Source organism: Psittacula echo (assembly GCF_963264785.1).
Source record: "Psittacula echo genome assembly, chromosome: 5".
Classification (NCBI taxonomy): domain Eukaryota; kingdom Metazoa; phylum Chordata; class Aves; order Psittaciformes; family Psittacidae; genus Psittacula; species Psittacula echo.
Window position 1 is genome coordinate 43,089,578 of NC_137739.1, and position 21,245 is coordinate 43,110,822.

Sequence of the window (21,245 nt, forward strand, 5' to 3'; positions counted from 1 at the left end):
GCTCACTCCTCTGCTCCACCAGCCAGTGCCCACCCGCTGCAGCATCTCCCCGAGTGGGGAGCTGGCCACTGGACTTCGGCTTACTATGTGCATTACTACGTTTATTCCTAAGATTGTTACTCCACTTGTTACACTTTATAACTATGTTTATTATTCTATTACTAGGTCTTTTAGAAACAACTTTAAGGATGTACATCAGGATAGATTGAGGATATAGAAACAAGTTATAGGATATAGGATATATTTAGGATATAGTTTAGGAAGCACATTATAGGATAGTAGTTATTTCATGTTGTTTAAGTACACACTTCATAGGATCATAGAAGAGTTAGGATTAGAATAGGATAGTTAGGGTTGGAAAGGACTTCCAGTTATTTCATGTTATGTCACAAGACTACTTTTCGTGTGGCTTTTCAGCTGTATTAATAAAAAAGCAGAAAGAATTACAAAAGTCGTATCTCTCTGCCTCTCCATCTGCATCCTGCAGAACGGAAAACAGAAAAGAAAGGATACTGGGAGAGTCTTTGGATTACGAAATAAATGACAGAAAGATATTTATGAATGCAGAAGAACCACTGCTACACCTTGAAAAAGACTCGAATAAGCTCCAGAAGAGTACTGCCTGCTATTGGAATACAGCTGCATACCTTAGACACCTGTTAAGGTCTGGAAGTAAGGAGAAACTTGCTTCTAAAAGAAAATGCAGACAGGCAGCAGAAAGGAGCACTGAATTGCACCACTGTGTTTTCATTGACAACTTCTCATGGTGGGCAGGGAGATGATAAAAAAAAAGAACAACAACAACAAAAACCTAAAAACCAACAAAACAAACAAAAAAACCGCCTAAATCCTATTTTGGATTAAAAAAAAAAAGAAAAATCCCCCAGATCCCACCAGCCAATGCCCACTGCCGCACACAGGCCCGCCCCCGAGGGAAGCTCCAGCCGGCAGAGGCCCTGCCCCTGTCCGGGGGCGGGGCCGGCACAGGAGGTCAGACGGCGCTCGCAGCGCCCCTCCCGAACTCTTCCGTCCAGCGTCGTTCTCTTCCTGCCTGGCGCGCAGGCGCAGCAGGGTTGCAGCGCAGCTCGTCCGAGCGGGCTTGCGTTCAGCGCATGCGGGATGGTCGGCGTCCCGCTCCGCGCAGGAGTCGGTGGCGCGATGGCGGTGAGGCGCAGAGTGGCGTGCCTGGCAGTGCTGTGGGTTTTTGCTTCGGCGCTGCCCGATGTTACCTGCGGTTCGGAAGTGGTGGGGACAGCGGAGTCGTCGGGCGGCGCCGGCTCAGGGGAGCGGTTTAAGATCGAGGGCCGGGCCGTGGTGCCCGGGGTGAAGCCGCAGGAGTGGATCTCGGGGGCCCGGGTGCTGGTGGACGGGGAGGAGCATGTCGGCTTCCTGAAGTGAGCGGCGGGCGGGGCAGGGGGTTCGGTCCACCGCGGGAGGGAGCGTTTCCCCCGCCTGTTTTGGGCCCGTGTCGTTCCGTTTGCGGGTGCCGATCGGAGGTGCTTTCCACCTCCGACACGCTTAGCGTCCGTTCTGTAGCCGCGGCCGTAAGATGGCGGCCAGCGGTGGCAGAGCAGGATAGCTCCATACGAGTTAAGGGCCTGTCCTACCTGGCAGCGCGCAGTTGTGTAGATGCACATTTAGCCTCCGAGTTGGGCTGTACTGGTACACTTGTGTCTTATCTTGTGAGGTGGTAGAAGCAGCTAGGCCTGTAGTGGGAACCGGTGTGCTGTAGGTATTGTCGGTCTCCTGTAGACGCAGCCAAATTGATGACAAGGGCTCTTGGATTTTTAGCAGTCAGAAAGCTGGCACTGAGTTATAAGTAAAAAAAAACCCCAAAAACCAACAAATCAAACACACGTTTGCATTTAATACTGGAGTACACTGGCCTCGGCTTTTGTGGGTGCAAATTGTTACTTCTTTTTTGAAACCCTCTCACTTAGCTAAGAATTCATTCATTCTGATATTTGTGGCAGAAAGTTACAGTTGTAGTTACCTGTTACAGAACCTGTGAAAAACTTACTGTACCCGTGGAAGCCATTTTAAGACATATGGCTTTACTGTTTTACACAAGATCATGCAAATGAACTTGGAAGCTGTAAAGAACCACATTAGCTTATTCAATTTCAGATGGTAGTGGGTGTGTTCAGATCAGCAAAGGGTTTAGTGATACTAAGGCAGAAAATGTCCCTAGAATTAAGATTTCAACTAGTATCATAGTTTCAATAATAGAAGGTAATTAAAAAAAAATGTATTAAAGTGAGAGAACAATTTAAGATACACCATCTCACAGGTACCAGTAATTTTCAGTTATTTGCTCTTCAATAAAAGTTGAACTGAACTTTGACTCTAGGAATTGTCAGTTGGTTAACACAACAGAGTTTACTCTACAAAGCTGGGAAGAGTTTTGTCAGTGTAGCACCTCATAAGCCGATACAACCAAATTGTGGGAGCCTGGCATCATATTTAGGAGCTGATTTAATAAATACCATGGGGTTGGCAAGTTTCCAAATGCTTGGAACTTGAATTGTCTGAAATGTGAGGAAATAGTCTTAGCTAAGAGCATACCATATTTATGACAGTGTAATCTAGGTAACAAGCTCTGTTGATCACATTAATTTGATATGTCTATGGGTGTATTGAATTATACTGATATAACTCAAAACCAGGCAATTAATATATGTTACTGAGTTTGATAATCGCACCTGTAGATGTTGTGCTACCATAAATATGGCACATTTTAGCAAAAATGCTTTAATGTTCAGTAGGACTTTTTTTGTCCCATGTATTGAGCGTAGTACTAGACGACAGTACACTTCTAGTAAGAACTGCGTTAGAAGAAAGAACAGTTTTCTTAAATAACAGTGGTATTTCAGGCTCAGTAAAAAGATCCTTCATTTTCAGTGGTGGATTTAAATGTATTTGGTATATCAGAAGATATATTTGTCACCATCTTTTGTCACTGTCTTTCAGGCAGGTTTTGATTATATGCTGTATAGATGTCATTCCAGTTATCAAAAAGAGAAAAATGATCATTTGACATAGCAGCGTTGCCGTTTGAGTATTTCAAAAGTCATTCTCCAGTACAAGCATTTTTATAAATCTGATTAGTTTCCCCACTAATAAAAGTGAAACTTTTTTCTTCTAAAAGGCAGTATTGAAGACGCGTATATGAAGTGAGAATTTGCTTAGTCATAGAAATAAAAAAAATCCAAACCAACTGGATTTTGTCAAAATAATACTGTAAAGAATGAAAAATTGAAAGGGAATTCATAGGGAAACATCCTTACAGCAGATGCAATATAAGATAGTGTAAGCATTCTTAGGTGTTTACATCATTAGTGAAACCCACCTACACAATACTGTTCATATGCTTCTGGTTTTGTGGTGGGAAGGTCTTTAAGTTATGTATGTCTTTGAGAGAGAGAAGTTGTGTGAAGGACATGAGGATAAAATTCTTTTTGAGTATTCAGTGGTTAAGAGGGTTCTTTATTTGTTTTCCTGATGCAAGCTTCTAATGTATCAGGTCTAACTACTTCTCCCCCGGCCCCGAACAACTTTTTTGTTTAAAATTTGGGTCTTATTTTTAAGAGAGTTATCTTAACCTTTTAAAAGGGAAGGGAACACAGTTTTTCTTCCTGGGAACTTCTTGAAGCATGTAGGAGGAGAACTACACGCTTCTGTACTTTATGGCAACCGGTGCTGAAGCTTTAAAATATATTTTTATTAATATTTTCACTGAGTAGTAAAGCTTCACATTTTAACATAAAAGCCGTCTGTCTAAAATTCGCTTCTGTATGTATCTTCAGAGCTCTTAGTTTCCTTATTGTTGTGATAGAGCTTTCTAGCGTGGGCTAGTCCTAAAGGGAGCAATTAAAAGTAAAATCCTCTATTTTGCAATAGAGGCACAAACCACAATTTCTGTGCATTGCAAGTCATCTCTAATATCTACCCACACTGTGGAGGATGTCAGTTTTTAGGTTGGTTTGGGGATATTTTTTATGCTTCCAGCAGAAGCACTGAAGCAAAGTAAACTTCATTATATGTATTCTGGAAGGAGGAAAGAATTCTGGATTCTGCCATCATCTGAGTACCTGAAATCTGACCGTTTCAAATATTACTTAGGTTATTAAATTACTCCTCCAGCAGGACAATAGCTTGAGAGCATAAGAAAATCCTTAACATAACTGGTAATTTCAGCTACTGTTGTGGCACACATTGATGATCCTAAGGGGATTGACATTATGAGTGCTGAATGATTTAAATTTTCCTTTTGGTAATTGTTATATGAAGATTTATAACATGAAATGATACTACTAGAGTTCCTTCTTGAAAAAAAAAAAAAAAAAAGCATCTTCTAGTGTGGTGAAGTGTATTGAAATGTAGTGGAACGTTCTGAATTTTTTTCAGGATAGATGGAAGTTTTGTGGTTCATGATGTACCTTCAGGATCTTACGTAGTAGAAGTTATATCCCCAGCTCATAAATTTGAGCCTGTGCGAGTTGACATAACTTCAAAAGGCAAAATGAGGTGAGCCTTCCCTGATTTGATTCTGAATTAATCTATTAAGTATACTTGACAGCACAGTATGTAAACAGTAGTGCAGATCTGATGTTTCATTTCATACCATATATTTCAGCTTTTAACTGCTTCTAGGATCACATTTCTTAAAATCCAAAGTTTGATTTCTTTTTTTCTTTCATATTTATGACTTTAAATAAGAGGGAATGGTTAAAAAAGTTGTGTTTGTTTACTTTTGTTTTCTTACACAGCTATCTTGAAAAAAAACCTAGACATAAATCACTTAACTACTACTAATACCTTTATTTTTCTTCTTCCCTTTTTCCTTTTTTATTTTTTTTTTTAGTAAATGTTCTGTCAAGACTTGGCATAATGACATTTTAATTCATTCTAATTCTAAATTCTAAAATATTTCTGTTACACCTCCATAAGATACTCCTTACAGTTACTGGCAAATGCTAGTAGTTGCCAGCCTGCAGTATTTCTGTACTTTTGTTAGCCTTTTTTTTTTTTTAATGTTACAAATGGATACTTTATCCCTAGCAACTATAAATGTGCATCTGTAACTGCACACTATTCAGTAAGTAATACAGAAAAATAGCTATTTAATAAGGGGATTGTGTTTAAATGAACATGTTTGTAGTTCATTTTTCTTTTACAGGAACACTGGTAGTGTTTTAACTTCAGGTTTGTCTTTTACAGTATCTTATAAAAGATACATTACATTTTAGGAATACAAACATCAATATAAACACAGCAGCAGTATTTTTAGGGGAGGTTAAAAATTGAAATCTCAAACTGAATCAGTGCAAATAGTGCAATAATAATAATAGCACAATTTCTGCTTACTTTTTTTTTCCCCAAATGTTACGAAATCTTTGGTTTTGTACTTTGTAAGGCAGTATCTTGGTGGCAACAATTGATAGGTAATAAATATGGAAGGAACTCCGTGAAACAGACACAATGGTGTGTATATCCTCTCACTTAGCACTGTTTTGGTATCTGAGAACTAGAAGTAAACAAATTTGATGTTAAGTAAATTACTAGGATGTGTCTGCAGAGTAAAGTACTAGTTGGCTTGACATCTCTACCAGACGAATAGGTAGAAAGTATAATGAGGAATAGTTTTGGGAGGTCCATGAAAAAATGTGATACACAGGGCTTTTCTAAGGAAAGTTCTGCCTTAAAAATAAAAAAACCAAACTGGAATTCTTAGAAAGAAGAAACACCGTGTGAGTAATGGATATGTATGGATACTTGAAAATCTCAAATTTTGAAGAAAATATTAGTCATAAGGTAGGAGGGAAAGACATCCTGTGGATGAATATTTGGTGAAAATTTCAGAAGGAAATTGTAATGGGAAGAAGTCATCCCAAGAATTGCATGAGGCAGGTAAATAAAAATAATGAAAAGTGGATGAAGAGTGACAAAGTTAGATGATAGTACCAAGTAACTGTCTAAATACTGGGCCCAAGTGAAAAGAACTATTGAAGGACTATGGAAAGACCTTATAAAGTAATGAAAACTGAGATTCAGTATTGATAAATGCAAAGTAAGTCACTTAGGGAAAATGTAGTCTTAACTTCATATGTAAATAATTGTTGTCCTGTGCAAACTCTGTTTAAGCTACACTACACTGTTCAAAGCTGTAATTTAGTAGTGTACTTTTCCTTGCTTGTTACCAAGGTGGGATAAGACGTTCTGCAGAAGTCGCATCTAAACAAATAGTTCTGATGTTTCTGATACACAAGTCTGTTTTCCATATCAAGTTTCAGCCTGCTTAATAACTAGCTTGGAAAAAAGGTAAAACATCATTTGATTCCATGAAGTACTAGCTTCTGAAAAGTGAAGCCTGGCTGACACTGCCTAGCAGATAGTTTTGTTTGTAGGCTGTTACTGAAACTTTGTTTGGAATATTATAAAAAGAATATTTTTTGTTAAAGGTTGTATTTATAATTAATTACATTTTGCTCATTAGAGCAAGATACGTGAATTACATCAAACCCTCTGAAGTTGTCAGGCTGCCATACCCCCTCCAGATGAAGTCTTCTGGACCTCCTTCATACTTCATAAAGAGAGAATCTTGGGGATGGACAGATTTCCTCATGAACCCTATGGTATGTACAGGCAACACAAAAAGGTTAAAAGTATGCTAAAGATGCAAATACAGCTATTCTTCAGAATACCAAGAATAAAATAATTGAGAAAAGATGTGCACACTTTAGTTTTCTAAAAGAAATTTTTTACTCCCTTGGTTTTTACTCTTTTACAAATGGAAAGTTTTTCTATGATCTCTCCTCCCCTGTATACCTATTCTGTTACTGTATGTCCTTGAAAATAGCCCATAGTCTGCTTCTTTTGACACCATGACGCTGTTTTCATAGTGTGGAGATCAACATGTTGCAGGATTCTAATTACAACAGTTGAAAGAGATAGCAAGTGTTTACTTTAATGGTCTGACTTTGAAATCTGTTATTTAAAACATAATACTTCCTTATCAAGTTTATTTCCTGACAAATGGATTACTGTTACTGGGTTACTGACTCAGAATGCAGTAGTGCTAGAATTTGGCTGTTTAGCTAAAAGCTTTATGTCAATATGTCTGAAAATGTCTGGAGCAATAAATAAGCTGAAGAAAGATTTGCTGTTTTCTGTGTAGGTGATGATGATGGTTCTTCCGTTACTGATATTTGTGCTGTTGCCTAAAGTTGTTAACACCAGTGATCCTGATATGAGACGGGTAAGTGTATTTAATTGATGCAAACAGAGAACAAAGATAATGAGGTTTTAAGGTACAGAAAGGTAATAAACAAAACCCTGGACTTCTAAGGAAGTCTTAATAGGCATAATTTATTCAATTAATACAGTGTTGCTGTTCTAACAGTGAATTCTAACATTTTTGACTTATGAATGGGCTGTTAAACAGTACAACACAGAATTAAACTGTTTGGCACAGCTTTGAAAGCATCACAGTATGAATGATGTTTTCCAGAGTTTCTTTAGAGCGATAAGTACAATTCCTCAAGGACTACTTTTTCTATAAATTTCCAGTGTATTTCTGTACTATGTTGAAATCTAGCACTTCATTTTTAGACATCGTTTCATAAGTGTCATGTGTGTGGAGAAGAGTATGATGTGGGGTTCTCAGATCCATCAACCCAGACTGCGTAGCTTACGAGACTGTTAAAGCCAGATGTCACAACAGTGTATATGATATGGAGTCTTAATGTAGTCATTAAATTGTCTTATTTTATTGTCCTTTCATCATGCAAAATGCGGAATAGCAGAAGGCTAGGACAAAATGGAGATTCAAGGTGTTTGCTAAATCTTTTCTTATTTTTGGAAGTATTCCTTGGCTGTCATGGGTGGCTGCTTTTTGAGGGTTTGGTTAATTTAAACTCCTTTTCCTCTAAATGACCACTGTCTTCAGTAGTACTTTATAGGTGTCTGAGTATTTTATTTATTTATTTTAAAGTAATACCTATAAAAAGCTTATCAGAGCTATGAAATGCTCTTTTGGCTTTCATTTTGATTAAAAAATGGATACAAAGATATGTTAGATACCATGGCATGGTCTTCAAACCAGACTGAACTTTGAAAGTTTAATTTTTAAAAAAATCACTTATTCCTTATTTTTCTGACTGATCTGACGCTGCTTACAGACAGGCTGTTCTAATGGTAAACCATCAAAACTTCTGATGATTTAGTTCTTCTTAGCTGATTGATACGACTTGTTAAGGAGAAATTTTAAGTTGAAGTAACCTTGCTTGTAATTTAAATTATCTTTAAAGAGTAGGAGAAAGTAGTTTTTAAGAACTCAGTTGGCATTCTCTAGATGACCAGGTATTAAATTCTTAAGTGTATATCCAACTTCATTTTGCTGTGGAGGGCATGGAGCACATATTACATTTTTCAAGTTAGCTTGTTTATTCCTTATGGAATCAGCACAGTATTTTGTGTATGGAAAGTTAATGATTTAGTAACTGTGCCTGTTGTAGAGGCATGAAGTACAGATGTAGTATTAGATGCAATAGTAACAAAGGCTACAGCTCTTGCTTCATTTGTAGCTTCAAAACACTTCAAGCTGTATTGTTCTGAATGGGAACTAGAAGAGCACGGTGACAATCCCACATGAAATTGGCAATTACTATAAGCATTATCACATTGTGGATGTACAGTTCAGCTGTTGTACGCATTAAAAGTACTTCAGGGTTCATTGGTTTGTTTTAAACTGTACTAATTTGTCTCACAGAGCCACTGTGTTAAACTCTGAAGTTACATTAAGCTTAGCTGGTATATGGTGTCATTAAAATCCTTCCTTTCATGAAATAAAAAACCTAACAGTAACAGCTTGATGTTACAAAGTAAGGCAATAAAAATATCTAATCCCTTAAAACAGATTAAAAAATGTGTTAAATTTAGCATAAACAACGCTAACTTGAATACACAAAAATATGTGAAAATTGTGAGAACACAGATGTGAAAATCTTAACAAAAGCTAAAATTTTAAGATGGAGGAAAGTAATGCTAAAAATAAGTAATGGCGTTTTTTTCTTTCAGATTTTTTTTTTAATCGGGTGGTTGCCCTGTAAGACTGCTTAAGACATGGTTACCTTTTTCCATACACCAGTGCTTTTAGTTTTGCGGGTTTGTGTTTGTGTATGTAGCTGGGCATTTGGTTGTGGTTGCATAAAGATATGTAGCAATATGTACCCTAGAGAACAACAGATAGTGAAACAATATTTGTGAAAATTTGACATCTTCCTGATATGATCTTATAACTGATGCCTTAGAAACACCCAGAATTGTTACAAGCTAATCTAATCTTTGCATGCAGGAAATGGAGCAGTCAATGAACATGCTGAATTCCAACCATGAGCTGCCAGATGTCTCTGAATTCATGACAAGACTTTTCTCTTCAAAATCTTCCAGCAAGTCTGGTAGTAGCAGCAGTAAAGCAGGGAAAAGTAGTTCTGGAAAAAGGAGGTAGTTAAAGCCTTCATCCTGAGCCTGAGTTTGCACAATTGTTTGTTATGTGGTATTGTGTTTATTTGTATTGAAAGATCAAAAAGCCACTACTGTAAACTTTAATCAGGCACACGGTATGGTATGATACAGCTGTGGTGTGTAGCTTTTTTTAGTCTATATAAGCTGTTTTGTACTTGAGAGTAAGCAAGAGGACATGGCTTCAATACTGTATCTGTATAAAGTTATTGATGATACTGAATTAACTATATTCTGTAGAGAATTATTATAAATTATATGATGTGCTAAACCGTAATAAATGTCTTAATCATAAGACAATGTATAATTTTTTTGAAGATAATAGAAGTGAATCATAGACTCACGGAATGGTTTGAGTTGGAAGCGACCTTAAAGATTATCCAGTTCCACCTCCACTGCCATGGGAAGGGACACTTTCCACTAGACCAGGTTGCTCAAAGCCCCTTCCAGCCTAGCCTTGAACACTTCTAGGAATGGGGCATCCTGTTCCAGTATCTCACCACATTTTCCTAATATCTCATCTAAATCTCCTCTCAGTTTAGTCTTAAGATTGCTTTTAATGTTTTATATTTGCTGTTGAGTTCTGAAATTAACAGATCCTTCCAAAATTGAGCCATGGGTTTACTAAGTAATTTGCTGTGTCAAGTTTTCATGTTAACATATAAAATAATTTTATTCTACAGTGTTTGCTGCCTGTACACTTTAGTTCAGGGACTTTCCACTTACTACCCAGTTTAATTCTGATCTACTTTCTGCTAAAAGTGCTTTGGTGGAGGGGAAAGCAAAGTATCCTGCATCAGAAAGTCTTAATCTCTGTAAGGTTAGCTATGAATCTAAGGTATCTGTATGACATGGTGAACATTTATTTTGGATCTTTCCTTTCTAAATCACTTGTATTGTGAGTTCTGCAAAACTTTTGGTTCTTACTGTTTTCTGTGTGCTTATCAGTGCTATGATCTGTCATATTCTGTTCACCTTATCAGTAGCATGATCTGAGGCTAAATACAAAATAAAATTTAAAAAATCAAAGAAATCTAGAAGTACACTAGGAAGGTAAATCCCACTAATCTTTTAAATTATGTTCCAAAATCATGGAATCAACTAGGTTGGAAAAGACCTTTAAGATCATCAAGTCCATTTATCCCAGGACTGCCAAGTTTCACCCTGTCACTGTGGGCCTTGTTTGCATGTTTTCCAGGGACAGCGATTCCACCACTTCCCTGGGAAGCATTTTCCAGCACCTGATCACCATTTTGATGGAGAAATTTTTCCTAATATCTAATCTAAACCTCCCCTGACACAGCTTGAGGCTGTTACCTCTTGTCCTGTCACCTGTTAACTTGGGAGAAAAGACTGACCCTCTCCTCACCACAACCTCCTTTTGGGTACTTTTAGCTTTCCAGCTATTCTTCCCAAGCCTCTGTAGCATTGCATGGGGTGGTTGTAGCCCAGGTACGTGTCCCAGCACTTCAGCACTTTGCCTTATTGAACCTCATACCATTGGCCACAGCCTATCAATCCTGCCAGTCCAGATCCCTCTGCAGAGCCTTCTTATCCTTCAGCAGATCAACACCCCACCCAACTTGGTGTCATCTGCAAATTTACTGAGGGTGCGCTTGATCCTCTCATCCAGATCATCAGTGAAGATGTTAAACAACACTGGCACTAACACCAAGCCTTGAGGGACACCACTAGTGACTGGTTGCCAACTAGATGTGACACCATTCACCACTACCCTTTGGACTCTGCCATCCAGCCAGTTTCCAGCCCAGCAAAGAATCCACCTATCCAGGCCATGAGCAGCCAGTTTCTCCAGGAGGATGCTGTGGGAGGCAGCGTTGGATGCGTTACTAAAGTCCAGATAGACAACGTCTACAGCCTTTCCCTCATCAACCAGGCATGTCACCTTGTCGTAGAAGGAGATCAGGTTGGTCAAGCAGGACCTGCTCTTCATAAACCATGATGACTGCACCTGATACCCCAGTTTTCCTGCACTTGCTGTATGATCTTACTTAGGATCATGTGCTCCATGACCTTCCCTGACACTGAGATCAGGCTGACAGGCTTATAGTTTCTAGGGTCTTCCTTTCTGCCCTTTTTGTAGAGGGGCCAATGTCCAGTCCTCAGGGACCTGCCCACAAGGCCACGACTGTTGATAAATAATGGAGAGTGGTTTGGCGAGCTCACCTGCTAGCTACTTCAGCACAAATATATGGCTATCTAGATATGCTGAGTAACTGGCAAAACTTCATTATTTGAGCATGCCTGTGTGTCTATACTGGAATATCTTTTCAATCTACTCAGTACTTTCACAGAAAAGGTGAAAAAAATTTATTGTTTTCCACTAGATGAACATTTGCAATTTAAAATTACAGCAATATCTGCCGAACCCCATTAGCATAAATGATGTTCTTTTCCAATTTTAAAATTACTAACTTCTTAGGTAATAGTATCCATGCAGTATGGGTAATGTATATCTGACTCCAAACCCAGTATTTAACATTTGCCTAAAAATACACCTGAAGAAAAAACTATTCTAGTGCATTTATTTGTTCTGCCAAACTAGGAGGGCTATAAACTGTCTTATAATACATACTTAGAAGTATGCTGTGAAATATAAAAACTGCAAAAGAATTAAGTACTCATTCATAGGATTGAGTCAACTTTTAAGATGTTTGAGAATCAGTGTTTTTCTGGACAATGAAATATTTCAGTCTTTACAAAAGAAGCTGCTTGAATGGTCTTTTTGTTTTGTATATTAAATAAAATATATCCAATAGAGACAAGAGAGTATTTGGATATTCTTACCAGAAGGACTTACTGAAATGAGTGCCATGTTGCCTTTGAGAAAACAAAACAAACCAAACCCATTGTCTTCCAGCAGCATTTTACTGAAAAATTCGTAGGAAAAACTGGGAACAGGTCTTTGCAGATGGAGCAACTAGCTTTGTTACTGTGCTGTCCTAGCAAGTACAAGCCATGAGTTGCTTTTTTTTAACAGTACCTGGAATGACAATTAAATTGCATTAACTTGTTTTTATCACAGTTTGTACAGCAGTTAATCATACTGATGCATTTTTTCCCTGTTACAAAGGTAAGAACAGCAGTATTTGTGCCTTTGTTCATTGTGTCTGTTCACAATCTTGTTCTGTCTTTGAGAAAGAATGGAGAATTCAAGCCATGAAAGATGAAAGCCTTTGTTAGGAGTTCAGAGTAAAAAAAAAATGACAGGAATTGTGAGTATCTAATAAAACTTTTGAAGGAGCATATAGAATAGTCAACACTGCCCTCAGAACTGATGTGTTGAGGTCCAGGCAATTTCTTTGTGCATCAGGATAGGGTACAGTGCCCTATCCTGATGCCTTCCCCCCTGCCTCCCTCCCTTCCCTTCCTCAACAGAAAATCCTGCCCCAGCCACGCATACCTGTTACCTGAACAATCCAAACTTGAGATAACATAAGGCAGATGGTAAGTCGAAGAAGCTGTTACCTCAGAACACAAGATTTACAGAATCTGCTTGGACTATAGACAAGCTGATTTTCTCATTGCCAAAAGGAGGAAGACTTGTTTCTTCAGGTTAGACTGTGTAATCCTGCTACCTTCTGCCTGCAAGTTCTGGTAATTCTCAGGCTTTGCCATTTGTTGACTTTACAAGAAATTTGGCCATCTTTCTGCTAGATTTTTGAGAGCTCACAGAAGAGTTTGAGAGAGCTCACAGAAGGATCAAAGAAGGATCAGTGCCAGCAGAAAGTAAGCACCAGAGGCATGCAGTCAGAAGCAGGAACTATTATTTGTTTCTGGCAGTGGATATGAGTAATACCATCAGCTCACTGCATCTTAAGGATGTATAGCCCAAGAGCTGAATTAGTCATGTTTTGAATGACTCTCCTTAGTTTATGATAGGTGGTGTAGAAGGGAAAGGAGACATGTTTTGCTGAAGTCTGTTTCAACTATTAGTCATTTAAGATGGCCTGGAAGGTGTTTAGAAGTTTGAAATAATTTTATCAATTGCTTCATCAAAGATGTGTCTGTTCTTTACATGTAAGGAAGAAATTTCATGTATAGATGCCTCACTGTTTTAAGCAGAAAATATTTGTTGGTGCTCTTTATCGTTTTGGTGAAGTGGGGATGATAATGGCTGTATGTAAATGGAGTGTGTATAGCCTCAAAGAGAAAGGTTGGCTTGAGGTTAAGATTTATATTTCTGAAGAGAACTTAGAACTCTAAGATTAATTGCCTTGGATTTTGATGCAACTGTCAGGCTTTGTGCACATCATTTATGCTTTCTATTTCAATTTTTTATTTATAAAGTGAGAAGCTTGTCTCTGAAAATTGTAAGGATATATTTAGTAATAAATAACAGGTACTCAAATAGTTTGGCTATGAGCTTATTGAAGAAAATCGAGTAAGTAATCTTAACGAGCACCTTTATTAAGCATTTTTATATAATTCTTCATACATATTTATGAAAGCAGTCCTTTTAAGTAACCACATGTCAAGGCTTCAAAAGTAATTAGGCAATTTAAGTATATATTCTTTTCCAATTTAGTGAAAAGTGTATTAAATCACTAAGATCCATTTAAACATCTTTACTTGGGTGTTAATGGACCTTTAATTGCATACAGGTTGTGTGTGATCAGTAGCTCAAAGAGGACAAAGTCTGTTTCACAGTTTGATAAAAGTACCCTATTTTTACAGGCTAACAGTGATAGCAGTGCCAAGGTACTAAAGGGATTTCACTTTCATTTTTAGGACATCATGTGTGACCTTAATCCTACTGCTATTGATAGTATATAGTGAACTTGTAGTCCTATGATTCTTTTGTTTCATTTGTTTCATATTTTCCTATTTTATTAGGAAAACAGCCAATATGTATGGCTATGTATTACACTTATTTAATGAACTGAAGGAGAATAGAAGTGTATACATACACTGTTGATGGGCTAATGGAATACAGAATTTATTTAATGAACTGAAGGAGAATAGAAGTGTATACATACACTGTTGATGGGCTAATGGAATTTAATGAACTGAAGGAGAATAGAAGTGTATACATACACTGTTGATGGGCTAATGGAATACAGAACTTAAAGTTTTGAACTTGAAATCAGTGGAAAAGCAGATCTACTGAAGAAAGTATGTTGAAAGGTTAAAAAAACCACATACATACATTTTGCACATTCTTGGGCGGGAAAAGCACAAGATGCACCTGTAGTCCAGAGGGCATTGGGAGGATCCTGTTTAATTGACTTGTGACCTGTATCTCCAAAGGCCCATTACTGAACAGGTAACTGGCACTGAGGCCAGCCTACCTGGAACAACTTCTGTGCATGCTCTACTCTCCAAAACAGAGTGCATAGACACTGCATCTCAGGAGCTGTTTCCCATGCCAACTTCCCTACCATATCCAGGAGTTACTGAGAGAGTTGTTATTTGGCATATCCAAAAGTGTATTAGCAACTACTGCACAAACTTAAAACAATGAATCATCAGATTCCCAGGGAAGTTCTCTGGCAGTGTTTTATTTAGTAAGACACTTGAAGCTATAGATGGTTGAAAGCATAAAAAAGACTCCGAGGTAATGTAAAGACATGAAAAAGTCGAAGAAATTTTAAGGATTTCTGTCATGGAAGATTTGACCAAAATACTAAGATTTGCAAAAAATAACTTCACAGAAAATTGTAGACAAATAATGTTTTTGTGATGTACTATGGACATTTTCTTCTAGGTGATTGTAACATTGGCAGTAGTGCTAGCATATATGGACAAATGATTATAAAAGAGCCAATGAAGATGACAGACCACTTCATGACTCCTCTATGTCTGTATGTCATAACTAGTTACAGCTGTTAGGAGAGCACATTCTTCTCCATTAGCCCGTTACCTACATGACAGAATTAAAAGCAGTGATCTCATATTTCTTTCCAGCTGGGTAAGATTGCTGTAACATTCAAGAGATCAAGTTTGTCAGTTTTTTCCTCAGACACTATATAAAAAATGAGCACCTATTTAAGGCTCTTCCTTAAATGGTGAAATCTAACCATCCAGTAATTCACCTTTCCCCCACTATTAGTGTAGGCTTCATTCTGTGTGATAGTATGCCAATGGACTAACTAAATAAAACACATTGTTACACTTTAAGTGCCAAAATGCAAGCAGTTGTGAAAAAATACCCAGGTTTTCAAAATTACTGCTTTCCTCACTTCTGTGTCTTGTAAAGACGGGGCCTTAATGACTATTTTGAACTTGATACCGTATGTAAAATCTGGTGATTCGTACCATAAACCATAAAATAATACAACATTGAGGGAGCTTTTTAGTCACAGAATTGTCTGTAGGAATAGTATGATTTTAGTCTACTTTCAGGTTAAGCTAGTGGAAGCTTCTTGAGGTCACAAACAGGTGTTTGGGTTTTTTATTCCTCTTGTTTCAAAATCCATGAAGGATTTAAATCCTCTGTCAGAATAAATACTGATTCTCCAGGAAAACTTGTCTACCTTTAAAATTACAAAGTTATTCCTTCAGATTATTCAGGCAGTGACCCTTGTGGAATAGTTTGTTTCCGATAAGTTTATGAACATTTAATGACAATATAATTTTCTGTGCAAGTGGAACTTAGTTAGCTGTTTTATTGATGATACACAAAAACAGATTAGAGTTGAGCTCATTTTTATAATGTACTTGGTTCTGCATGGCTGATAGGAATAAAAATTAAAGACTGTCTGTCATTCAGTCAAGGGCAATGGTGGTGAATATACAACAGAAAGAAAAACTTTCATAGCATTTTTTGACCAAAACTGGATTCTTTAAACCTGAATACAAATATCAAAAAGTAATATAGAAGGTGGTGAAACTCATTTGAAAACAGAGCAAGTAAAAAATGAAAAGGTTTTTTTAAAGGAATATTTTCTGTTTGAAATATTAGAAAGTTCCTCTCAGAAGCTTTCTGGATTCTTTTAAGGATCTTTGTGCTGTCTGGTACACCCTTTGTGTTTCAGAATGGAGAATAGGACACCCAAGCTCATAGGCTGGTGTGCAGGGCACAGGACTGCTGTTTACAACGCAGATGCAAGGAGAACCCAGTTAAATATTCAGAGTAATACTGTGTATTCCTGGGATCAGAACAGGATAACACTTCAAACTAATTTTTGGGAGTAGGGAAGAATGTTTCTTTTTCTACCAGTTCGTTTTCTCAACCATCCATAGAGATGGTTCAGTGTACTTCAGCTTGGATGGTGGGAAATGTATAAACTGTATTAATAAAGACATAATTTCTTGACTGTGCTAGTAGAACACTCTGAAGGTAAAGAGAATTTAAAGAAATTGGAGATCAAGATTAAGCCTCCTAATGAGGTTGTGTTTTTGCTATGCTAAACATCTCATACAAAAAGGAGGAGCTCAGATGAGAGGTGGAGCAGTTGCTAAAAGACAGGTTTACGGTGGAGTAAGTGCAGCATCCATCATCATGTTTACCAGAAATGATGAGAATTGAACCATGGTGTTGTTACCAGGTATGTGATTAAAGGATCCAGATGGTCCTTTCTTAAAAATAATTCTTCTACCTGTAGCTTTGTAAGGGTCACCCACGTCTTAGGCACGTGAATCTAGAGACTCCTTGAGCAACCTTATCTTCTAATCCTCTCATTTTTTAATTCAAATTGTAGTGTTGATACTCCCTCTTTTGGTTTGTTTTTCTGCAATTACTCTTAATTACACAGAGTTTTTTTCACTTCTATTTGCCCTTCATTTTCATGCAGACTACAAGCGTCTTGTTGAAATTGCTGTAGCAAAATCAATTCACCTGGTGCTGGCAGAAATAATTGTATACATCACTTGTGCTTTCAAGGGTTTCAGTGGTAGCAACCAATTATTTCTATCACCAGGTAGCTAGCTAATGGTGGAGAGGTCATTTGTCCTGGAAAGATCTGATCAAATTGCAGTTTTTTATTTGTAATATTTTTAAGGCTTATTTTATTGTAGATTTTTTTTACAAACCCTTTAAGTGTACCCTGAGAATAATATCAGAAAGATTGTGCAGTGACCCACAGTTCACTGAAAACACAGAAGCTTAACAAAATGTACTGTTTACAGTTTTTTCTTGGGAGAGAAAGGGGAGTAAATATAAAATTGAAGAACATGTCCAGAGGGCCTAAGTAGTTCCTTCATGAAATATGTCAACTTAAATCCCAGTGCCTAACACTGAAAGTTATCAGCTGGTTTCAGCCCACTTTATTAGTATCGCATAGGAATGAAGCACGCTTAAAGAATTCTGCCTCTTTCCATCTTAAATCTGTATGACAAAAAAAATCTGTATGCTCCTCTTCATACATTGTAGCTGTTTATGCATCTTTTATATATGATGGACTAAACTTGCCCTCTGAAGCTCATTAAGTGCCTTTATAGCTTTGCAGTACCCTATTGGCCTTTTTTAGTCTTGTACATTGTTCAAATTTGATAGCTTTTTTTTTTTAACCAGGTAAACTTCCGCATTCTGAAATGTGCTTCTTTGTAAGAAGTGATTACAGCTATAAAGGCTTAAATTTCTAACTTGATTTAAGGACTGTTTGTTGTTGGTGGGTTTTCTTTAAATGGTGCTCACATTGCCTACTCTTTTACATATATTTTTAATATTTTACATATATTTTTGTTTACATATTTTTAGGGCCTAATAATTATTTCATGTTCCAAGTTAGGAATTAGAATAAGCAGATATTTTTGGAATAACAATATACCTTACTAGGAACATTAATAGAATTTACCAACAGAAGTCCAAAACATGAAATGGGCTCTGTTCTGTTTGCTATTTTTAGCAGTGCTTACTTGCTTCAGCTACCTCCTTCATGAACAAAATACAGACCAAAATTACCATATAAATATATATTATATAAATATATAAATACCTGTGGAAAAGGTATTTATACCTTTATATATATAAGAACCTGCGGAAAAATATGTAAATACATCTGAAAATCTTGCTCTGCTACACATCGTTACTGTTGAAGGGAAGTTCTGTATTCTTTCTCTAGCCAGTGCAAGGGGTATTGATCTTGTCTGTTGAACACAGCATTATGGCTATTCCATATGATGACTGCAGATAGCAGGTGACGAAAAACTCCTAGCCTACACTGTAGGAATGTAATTTTCACATGTGTATGGACTTCTGCTGCTGTAGCACTTACAGATAATCTCCTCTCCGTAACCGAAGTATACCATAACCAGGAATGCTTGAAATTAAGTAGTTAGGAAAGGTCATTCAGATAACCAAACTGAAGCATGGGTAAATAAACAAGAGTTTAAACCACCTGTGCATGAACTTCCCTTAATTTCTAAACTCTGTAAGCTGGGTTTCAGAATTAGTGTGTTACAGATGTATTGCAGGTTTTCTAGTCTGTATAGGTTCTTAGACTATAGATTCTTCACACCACAGTTCCTTAAACCTTTTAGTAGTTACTGAGCAATCTGACTAGTTCTTATGATATGATCCCAGTCTCTCTCCTGGGGAGAACTGTGAGCAGTAAAATGTCTTGTTTTGGTAGAAATGTTGCTGTTCCCACCCTGTCCACCTCCTATGTGTTATTTATGTTGCTATTGATTTTCCTTAAACAGCAGCAGGATCAAGAAACTAAGTCATGTAGTTAGTGTGAGACAATGAGATCTGTGATAACCATCACTTCCAGGAGAGATAATTCCCACAGTCAGCTGCACAGACACGTTAGTGTGGTGGGATATATGTGGTTTGGGATTGGTTTGGTTTCTTCCCTGTGCTCATCATCAAACTGAGAATTTGTTTATTTAAAGCCTGCCTTATGTTCTGAAGCATTCTTTTTATGATCCTTCCAAGCATTTCTTATGATGGTATATTGCTGTATATGAAAAGTCCTTTTTTTTTTTCCTTGCATTTTGTAGCAATGCTACTTCAGCTGTGAGGTTGCCAGAAGTCATGGAATCTCTCTTTGGAAATAAGGTGGTTGCCATGACAATGCTCCCAGCTGCTTCTTGTCCCAGATGAGAAATTTTAGACTCCTATATTACAAGGTTAGGCTACAATGTTTTAAACTAAACATATAGCTGATTGATTCAGACACATTGTTTGTTAAAAACCTGGGCTTATAATCAGCTAAAATTGTTGAATCAAATATTTGTGCAGGTACTTATCAAATATTTCTTGGTATTTGTTTTTAATCAGATACATGAGGTAAAACTGGTGCATTGAGATGGAAAATATTTTCATCTTACTGGTTTTACTAAATACCCTTTTTTTGTAGTAGAAATGATTCTGAAAGCTGACTGATACCTAGATAAGTAATGTTTTAAACATGACTCTGACTTTGAATCATATTTTGCAATATGCCAGATCTGGATCAAATGTAAATGCTAGGTACTTTTAAGGTTTATTTGCTCTGAAGTCCAGACTGTCAATGTTGCTCACTTTGAGCAGGATTATCACCAACACCAGTTCAGTCATGCTGTGTCTAGCCAGTATTAAAAACCTCCAAACATGGAGGTTTCACAAACAGTCTGGGAAAGCTGTTCCTGTACCATACCACTCCTGGTGAACAAGCTTTCCCAGATGTCGCATTTGAACATTCCAAGTCACAGGTTGTGGTTATTGAACCATGTTATTATTGGACTATGTGATCAATCATGGTAAACACAAAGGCCTGGTGAGGTTCAGATGCATAGTGACAGGCAGAGGAACCTTAGTTAACCTAATCAGTGAAAACTGGAAGACAGACTTGACTGTTCCTAAGACTACCAAAAGGGAATTATTAGAGCATTGTCCCTGGTATGAAACCCAAAGAAACTTTCCCAGAACTGCTTGCAGAGTGAAGTGTTGCCTACATGGGACTTGCAATGGCATGCAGCGGGAAGGGCACTTCATATTTGTTTAAAGGTTATCATGGGGTGCTTTTAACAGGACTCTGGGAATGTGTGAAACTTTCTGTGGAATGTTTAGAGAAAGGACCAAAGGATGGGAAAGGAAAGGATCCATACAGCATGGAGGAATAAGCCTCTTGACCAGTCTACACTGGCTGCTTTTCATCACCTTATCATTCCACTTTTTCAGGTCTTTTATTTTCTGTATTTCTCTTTATTTTAGCTAATTTCTCTTTATTTCTCTTAGTCTTTCGTCTTTTTATAAGATAGGCCTCTACTGTGCCCACTGAAGTCCTCTGGGACCTCCACGACTTCTGAAAGGTAATTGTAAATGATTCAGAGAGGACTTTTGCTCGTAGAATTTAATTTGTCCTTGCCACTTTGGAAATACCTAACTACTTCAGTACCTTTGAGATGTTTTTCACCTAATTTGGCCTCCAGTCTTACTCCTTCATTAAAATTAATTTCATTAAGTATCTGATCACTGTTTATAAAGCCTGCAACAGAAAAAGTCACCAAATCTGTGCCTTTTGTCCTCCTCTCTCATTAAATAATGGATTTTTTGTTTTGATTTCTTTATATTTCCAATGCATTTACAGAATATTTGTCTAATTTTTATGTTCCTTGCCAACAGGAACTAACCTCAAATTTTATCCTAGTCTGTTATTCTGTTTCTCCTGTATAGTCACTCTTAGGAATTTTTCCTTTTATTCCACTTGTTTGCACAACTTCATTCTAATTTTCAAATTTCTAAAGAACTCTTGAACCAAACCTTTTGAGCTCTTAGTATGGTTCCTGTCTTTTTTCACAAGAAACAGTTTGTCATGTCTCCTTTATTATAGTAC

At 37.3% G+C, this 21,245-nt stretch overlaps 2 protein-coding genes across 5 annotated transcripts in view; both read left to right on the plus strand.

Moving 5' to 3' along the window:
- On the plus strand, positions 1 to 12,294 carry EMC7 (ER membrane protein complex subunit 7). Of its 4 annotated transcripts, none has more exons than XM_080617658.1 (6): positions 4 to 1,394; positions 4,408 to 4,527; positions 6,497 to 6,635; positions 7,178 to 7,258; positions 9,356 to 9,504; positions 10,721 to 12,294. In XM_080617658.1, the coding sequence occupies exons 1-6, from the start codon at positions 901 to 903 to the stop codon at positions 10,818 to 10,820; spliced, it is 1,083 nt and encodes a 360-aa protein (XP_080473784.1). In that variant the 5' UTR covers positions 4 to 900; the 3' UTR covers positions 10,821 to 12,294. The 4 variants fall into 4 exon arrangements, with proteins under 4 accessions (XP_080473787.1, XP_080473784.1, XP_080473785.1 ...); XM_080617659.1 differs by having other exon boundaries at positions 5 to 1,394; positions 11,088 to 12,294; XM_080617661.1 differs by lacking the exon at positions 4,408 to 4,527 and having other exon boundaries at positions 1 to 1,394.
- LOC308220956 (fibrinogen-like protein 1-like protein) overlaps positions 11,410 to 21,245 on the plus strand; it is a gene marked incomplete at its 3' end in the record, with an annotated part of 21,545 nt that continues 11,709 nt past the window's right edge. Inside the window, exon 1 of the mRNA XM_080617662.1 lies at positions 11,410 to 11,449. The remainder of the gene's footprint in view (positions 11,450 to 21,245) is intronic.